At 44.5% G+C, this 7,561-nt stretch overlaps 1 protein-coding gene across 1 annotated transcript; it reads left to right on the top strand.

Annotated features, from left to right (window-relative positions):
• Window positions 1-1,359: 1,359 nt before the first annotated feature.
• On the top strand, window positions 1,360-7,227 carry LOC105463871 (zinc finger X-linked duplicated B). Its single transcript, XM_011711276.3, has one exon. The coding sequence runs from the start codon at window positions 1,803-1,805 to the stop codon at window positions 4,194-4,196; it is 2,394 nt and encodes a 797-aa protein (XP_011709578.2). The 5' UTR covers window positions 1,360-1,802; the 3' UTR covers window positions 4,197-7,227.
• Window positions 7,228-7,561: the final 334 nt, after the last annotated feature.

Genomic DNA, 7,561 nt, shown 5'->3' with positions numbered 1-7,561 from the left:
CAGTCAACGATGGAGACAAAGGATCTACTTACTTATAGCTATTATGAACAACATGGAAGAGTCTCTTAAGTATAATATAGAGTGAAAGAAACAAGTTATAAAAGGAAACATGCCATATTATTCCATTTATACAACTTTGTATCAACTCTATTGTTTAGGGATGCATACAAAAGTGATAAAGCTATAAAGGAAAGCAGTGAAATGATTATTACAAAGTCAGGGCAATGACTATATCCATATAGGAGAGTGTCGGTTGTGATTGGGAGGAGTACAGCAGCTGTATTCTGGAAGGCTGGCAGTGGTCTATTGCTTGACCTTGGTCCTGGTTACATAGGTGTCTGCTTTTGTAAAATCTAAACCATATAGATATATTTTATGCACTCTTCTATATCTCAGATTTGAAAAATGCTTCCTCCAGAAAAAGTAATAGAAAGAAAAGTATGTGGAGTAGAAATGTTGATGAGGTTCAAATACTTATGGATGAAAAACTTGATTTTCAAGAGACCAAGTGTTCACTGTCATTAAAAGAGGGCGAGAGAGCTGGGAGTATTTAAACAACAGGTTACACCCATCCCCCTGCCACCACCACCAATCTAGTCATTACTCTAAGCTTTCTCATCTCAGATATTTCACCCTATATTTGTGTCAATTCCCAACTCAGTCGTGACAGACAAATTGGAGGATTGTCATCATCATTAATAAGATCATTAGGCACCACAGGCCCAGCAAGACTGGGCCACCACACTTAAATACGAGTAGGTACACCAGGTTGATTGGACAAGATTGTCTGTGCCTTTTACTTGACAGAATCCATTGCAGTGACTGAGGGTTTAACCTAAACACATTTAACTCAGACTCCTGCCCAGAGACCTCCATGTGCTGGAGAAGGCAGAGCACACTGAGGAATGAATGCCCTCATTGTACTGTGAGAGTGGACAGGAAATTTATCATGGTACAACCGATGCTGGAAGGGCAAAGAGTTGGTTTAGGTTGTACACTGTATAGGGAGAAGCCAGGAGAAGGTTGGGTTTTTTTCCAGATTTCAATATAAATTGTTTCATCCTCCAGATTTTGCATTTCTAGGTTGAACACTGCTAATCTGTTTCGGCCGCATCTCTCACTCATTCTAATCTCTGTATCAGCAAGACAAAAATTGAACTATGCGGTAAATTGTACCGAAGACTTTGCTCAAGACAATTGTGAGTATGGAAGTTGTCCCGCGGGGAGGTGGGAGGGGGAAGGACACTTTCAGAAGAAATGCCAGCACTATGGTGGTTTACTGCTGACACAGAGACAGTTTATTCTCTCAGGAATTGTCTTTCATCCATCAGTCCAGCCAGTCAGCCAGCCAGCAAACAAATTTTAACACACAAAAAGTACGAAGCAACATGTCTAACACTGGGAGGGGCTGGGGGTGTTTATTTGGGTATATACAATGAGTCACGGATTAAAATTGCTTATAGCGGATAGAAGCCTAGGTGTTCCACAGCATTACTGAACAAGCTGTCGTCATTTCCCCATCACCTCAGAAGACCTCCTTAATTACTTACGTATATTAACCGTAGAACGTATTTATGCATACCAGACTCTACCTCTGGGCTTTCTATTCTGTTCCAGAGACCCAGTACCAGAATATTTAAATCACTGTGGCGTTAAATACGTTTTAATATCTGATAGGGCCAGTTTCTGCGCATTGCACATTTTTTTTTTCCCCTTTCAGGAACGTGTTCAGGCCCGCGGCAGGGGGCGGGGTCGCGCCTCCTCCTCGGCTCCGGTTCCAGCCGAGCCTCTGGGACACAGAGATGGAAATCCCGAAGCTGCTCCCGGCTCGCGGGACACTACAGGGCGGCCACGGCGGTATCCCCGCGGGTGGCGGCCGGGTCCACCGAGGCCCTGACCCGCCGGCTGGTCAGGTCCCCACGCGCCGCCTCCTGCTGCTCCGGGGCCCCCAAGATGGCGGGCCCGGGCGGCGGTGCGAGGAGGCCGGCACGGCATCACGGGGCCCTGGCCCAAGCCTGTTGGCGCCGAGGCCCGATCAACCTAGCGGCGGCGGCGACGACTTCTTCCTGGTGCTGCTTGACCCGGTGGGTGGCGACGTGGAGACAGTGGGCTCGGGTCAGGCCACAGGGCCTGTGTTGAGGGAGGAGGCCGAGGAGGGCCCGGGGTTCCAGGGGGGCGAGAGCGGCGCGAACTCCGCGGGGCGAACTGCCCTAGGCCCCCGCTGCCTGTCAGCGGTTCCCACTCAGGCCCCGATCTCCGCCCCCGGCCCCGCCGCGGCCTTCACCGGCACAGTCACTATCCACAACCAGGACCTGCTGTTGCGCTTTGAGAACGGCGTCCTCACCCTGGCCACGCCCCCATCACACTCCTGGGAGCAAGGGGCCGCTCCTGCCCAGCAGCCCGGGTGTCTGATCGCCCCGCAAGCCGGGTTCCCGCATGCCGCGCAGCCGGGTGATTGCCCAGAACTGCCGCCAGACCTCCTGCTAGCCGAGCAGGCCGAACCCGCGCCTGCTCCGGCGCCCGAAGAGGAGGTGGAGGGCCCGGCCGCCGCCCTGGGCCCCCGCGGACCGCTGGGCTCGGGCCCAGGCATGGTGCTGTACCTGTGCCCCGAGGCGCAGTGCGGGCAATCCTTCGCCAAGAAGCACCAGCTGAAGGTGCACCTGCTGACGCACAGCAGCAGCCAGGGCCAGAGGCCCTTCAAATGCCCCCTGGGTGGCTGTGGCTGGACCTTCACCACCTCTTACAAGCTCAAGAGGCACCTGCAGTCTCACGACAAACTGCGGCCTTTTGGCTGCCCAGCGGAGGGCTGTGGCAAGAGCTTCACCACCGTGTACAACCTCAAGGCGCACATGAAGGGCCATGAGCAGGAGAACTCATTCAAATGCGAGGTGTGCGAGGAGAGCTTCCCCACGCAGGCCAAACTCAGCGCCCACCAGCGCAGCCACTTCGAACCCGAGAGGCCTTACCAGTGCGCATTTTCTGGCTGCAAGAAGACATTTATCACAGTGAGTGCTCTCTTTTCCCATAACCGCGCCCATTTCAGGGAACAGGAACTGTTTTCCTGCTCTTTTCCTGGCTGCAGCAAGCAATATGACAAGGCTTGTAGGTTGAAAATTCACCTGCGGAGTCACACCGGCGAGAGACCTTTCCTTTGTGACTTTGATGGCTGTGGCTGGAACTTCACCAGCATGTCCAAACTCTTAAGGCACAAAAGGAAGCACGACGATGACCGGAGGTTCATGTGCCCCGTGGAAGGCTGTGGGAAATCTTTCACGAGGGCTGAACATTTGAAAGGCCACAGCATAACCCACCTGGGTACAAAGCCTTTCGTGTGTCCTGTGGAAGGCTGCTGTGCCAGGTTCTCTGCTCGCAGTAGCCTCTACATTCACTCCAAGAAACACCTGCAGGATGTGGACACTTGGAAAAGCCGTTGCCCCATCTCCACTTGTAATAAACTCTTCACATCCAAGCACAGCATGAAGACGCACATGACCAAAAGGCACAAGGTGGGCCAGGATCTCTTAGCTCAGCTAGAAGCAGCAAATTCTCTTACACCCAGCAGTGAACTTACCAGCCAGAGACAGAATGATCTCAGTGATGCAGAGATTGTGTCTCTCTTCTCTGATATTCCTGACAGTACTTCTGCTGCAGTGCTGGACACAGCATTGGTGAACTCTGGAATCTTGACTATTGATGTGGCTTCTGTGAGCTCGACTCTGGCAGGGCACCTCCCTGCTAATAGTAATTCCGTAGGGCAGGCTGTGGACCCTCCGGCCTTGATGGCCACCAGCGACCCTCCTCAAAGTCTGGATACCTCTCTCTTTTTCGGAATGGCGGCCACTGGTTTTCAGCAGAGCCCCTTAGATATGGATGAGGTCTCAAGTGTAAGTGTGGGGCCATTGGGATCTCTGGGCTCTTTGGCCATGAAAAACTCCAGTCCAGAGCCCCAGGCTTTGACACCCAGCAGTAAGCTAACAGTGGACACAGATGCTCTGACTCCTTCAAGCACCCTTTGTGAAAACAGTGTCTCAGAACTACTGACACCAACCAAAGCGGAGTGGAACGTACATCCTGACTCTGACTTCTTTGGACAGGAGGGAGAAACCCAGTTTGGATTCCCCAACGTAGCAGGAAACCACGGTTCTCAGAAAGAAACAGATCTTATCACTGTGACTGGCAGCTCATTTTTGGTATGAACCAACTCTATTCATTCCTTGCCATGTGGCTTACTTTTATTACAGTCAATTTTGAGGATGTTCTGGACTAAATGTCTAAGTGCAGTCATTTCTTTTTGGTTTGCAAAAAGAGCACAGCCCTGGACTACAAGTTTGGAGATCTAAATTCTGATCTCGAGTCTGGAACTGATAAGTTGTGTGACCCTGAGCAAGTCACTTAACCTATCTGAGCCTTAATTTCCTTATTTATAAATTGAGGTGGTTTGAATAGATTGCTTTTAAGGTCTTTCTGCTCTGTGATTCCTTGATAATAGATTTATTTCCTTGAAAAATATGAGAACTTTTTCAGTGATGTGGTATGTCTTTTTGTTTTTTTTTTTTAACTGCCCTCCCACCCCTCACATGGTCTTTTTTTGGCAAACGTACATAATGTTACATCATATTATGATGAACATCCATGTACTTTTCACTCCACTTCAGCAATTATGAATCCATGAACAGTCTTTTTAAACTTAGCCTCACTCACTCCCCATGTTCTAGTATTATTTTGTAACAAATAGCAGACATCTGATCATTTTATCCATAAATATTATTTATATATCTCTGAAAGCTGTGGGCTGATATGGAAAAAAAATGATAATTCCATTATCACAAGTGGTATTTACAGTAATTCTTTAATATCAGTAAATATCCAGTGAGAGTTCAAACTTTCAATTGCCTCATAAATGCTACTTGTTTTATTATTTTTAATTAGTAGAATCACGTAAATCTCCTAAGTGTCTTCTTAATCCATATGTTTCCCCTTCATCTTTGTTTTTTTCCTTGCGATTTTGTTTATGAAATGAGGTTGTTTCACATGTAGCATTTGCTACGATTTAAGTTTTGCTAATTACATCCCTATGGTAATGTTTGCTTTCCTCTATCCTCTGTTTCTTTAATTTGCTAGTTATGTCTAGAGACTTGATAAGATTGAAACATGGCTTTTGGCATGAATGTTTCATAGGTTATGTTGTGTTCATTTAGTAGGTGGTGCATAATCTGTGGTTTTCTCTCTTTTGTGGTATTAGCAGCTGCTGCAGATAAATGCATTAATTCATGATGCTTCTGATATAATGAATCATCTTTGTAGAGTTACTAATCATTAGCAAAGGAGGAAATGCTATGTAATAGAAATATTATTCAATACCAAAATATTTTCTTAAATAGTCATAGAACTAACAGGAAAAAACAGATAGCAAAAAAATGTGTTGGCTGTTCTCACTGTTTATCTTCCTGACTTCTTTTGATGATGGAAGGCAGTTTTGTGGAAATTGCCAGCTAGGACTTTGACATGAAACAGACCCAGGGCTAAATTTTGGCTCTGTGGTGTTGGTTAAGTGGCCTTGAATAAATTAGTTATTAAGCCTCAGTTTTCTAGCTTTTAACTGATTATAGCAATGCACACACATACCTGACACACTGTTAAATTTTCTTCTCTTCCTGTTTCTTGCATTAAGAAAAAATACTCTGTGTTTTGGCATATTTTAGTGAATTTGTACCATTTTTATTCTCAGTCCTTTTATAATAATTGGAGTATTTTAATCTTATTCATGTGCAGACAAAAGAGCTTTATGAAGTTCAGGGTGAAGTAGTCAAGGGAATCTGTTTATTCCCTCTTCCCTCTACTGAATAATTTTCCCTCTAAGAATTGCTGTGGGTAATACCATGAGTGGAGACATTGCCCACATGCAGAACAGCATATCTCTGCATTTGATCAATTCCCACATGCATAACAGCATATCTCTCCATTTGATCAATTTGTCACCATCTTTGCTCTGCTTTGAAAGTCAGGCTTCTCTGTGACTGTGAAGCCTGCTGTTCCCTGAAAATCTAATAATGGAGCAGTGGAGGTTTCTTTCTTTCTGTGCTCTGTAGATCAAATTGTTTGCACTTGGAATTTCCCAGAGTTGAAAGGAAAGATTGAACTGGAATATTGTGTAAACTGTCTGTCTTACATTAGTGTAGCATTTTGCAATTTGGGGAACATCTTCACAACTTGTGTCTCGTTGTTCAGAACAACGTTGTGAAGTAGTTTTGGCAATGTCTGTGTTTCATGTAATTTAGCCAACTCCCATTCCAACTAGGCTTTGGCTAAATCTGACAATTCTATATATAGCTTAAAACAAAGAAGACACATTCTCTTTACCCCTCCCAGTCTACCCGTCCAGCCTTCATGATTCATTCCTGTGTCAAGGTTAGTTGCTGTTTTCCATTTGAATTGGTTTCTTTTATGGTCAGTTTACTTTCTTCCCTCTCCCTTCCCTTTCCTGCACATTCCCATCCTTGCCACGCCTTTCTGTCCTCTTTTTTAATGGATATATCTTTTTCCTGCGTTATCCCTCAGACATTCTCCTCATGGCACATTTTCTTCGAACGCTAACATTTACTGAGTGTACATTGGAGTTCTGTGCATACAGGAAGAAGTTATTTTCTGAGCTTAGATAATACTATGTGTATATGTGATTAAAATGATGAAGATTATTTTCTATACCCTTCAAATTAGAAGTGGATTTCTGTTTCATTACTTCCAATTTAAAAAGTTTTTGCCAGAGAGTTTTGCCAATACTCTCTTATTTGCTCTAGTGTACTAGTCCAGTAGTGTTTGCATGTGGATGTCTGTGGATGACAGTTATTGTAGCACTTTGGCAGTGCACTAAAAATTTGCCACTATGAAATATTTCTGTATTGCGTGTGTGTGTGTTGAAATACGCACACAGCTCCCCCCCCCCATATATATTAAAAGTGGTTGTATTCATTTAGTGAAAAACAAAAAGTAGATGTACTTTTGTAAATCAGATAAATGCTTGGAATTTGATTGTGTCTACCCATTCAACAGTTTTCCCTCTTTGCTCTGGAAATATTTGTACTCATATAGCATATTTCAAAAATGTTGTTGTTCATTAAGGCCTCTTAAATAGACCACTATTTTTTGTGTCTGGCAGATGAGTATGTCAAGGATTGAGATGAACACATAAGTCTTGGAAATTAAATAAATTTATAAACATAAAGATAATTTAATGCTGTGACTTCATTTTTTTAAATTATTTAAACCAACTTTCTCCCAATAAAAAATTATAAACTATGTCTTGTCCTGCTTATTCCTGGACAAATTTTCAAAGGACAGATGTTACGTTCTCAGAGGGAACAGCTTTTACTTGTCCATGGGCTCACAAAGTTTCACTAAACAAATTTGTTCAAATGATTTCTCTTTCAACATCATTTTCTAGCAAAATCATGGAAAACAGCTTTACACTTTCAAGGTAATAGATATAATTCTGTTGGTGGTGATAAGCTGCACTTGACTCATCTGAAAAAAGTTGCCATCACTCCTTTTAAATAATGGTACT

The sequence above is a fragment of the Macaca nemestrina genome, chromosome X (assembly GCF_043159975.1).
Source record: "Macaca nemestrina isolate mMacNem1 chromosome X, mMacNem.hap1, whole genome shotgun sequence".
NCBI classification, from domain to species: domain Eukaryota; kingdom Metazoa; phylum Chordata; class Mammalia; order Primates; family Cercopithecidae; genus Macaca; species Macaca nemestrina.
The sequence above is the reverse complement of the archived record's forward strand: the minus strand, read 5'-3'. Positions and strand labels throughout refer to the sequence as shown.

Excerpts from the sequence above, each read along its gene's own strand:
- LOC105463871 (XM_011711276.3), top strand. The coding sequence starts at position 1,803 with ATGGAAATCCCGAAGCTGCTCCCGGCTCGCGGGACACTACAGGGCGGC.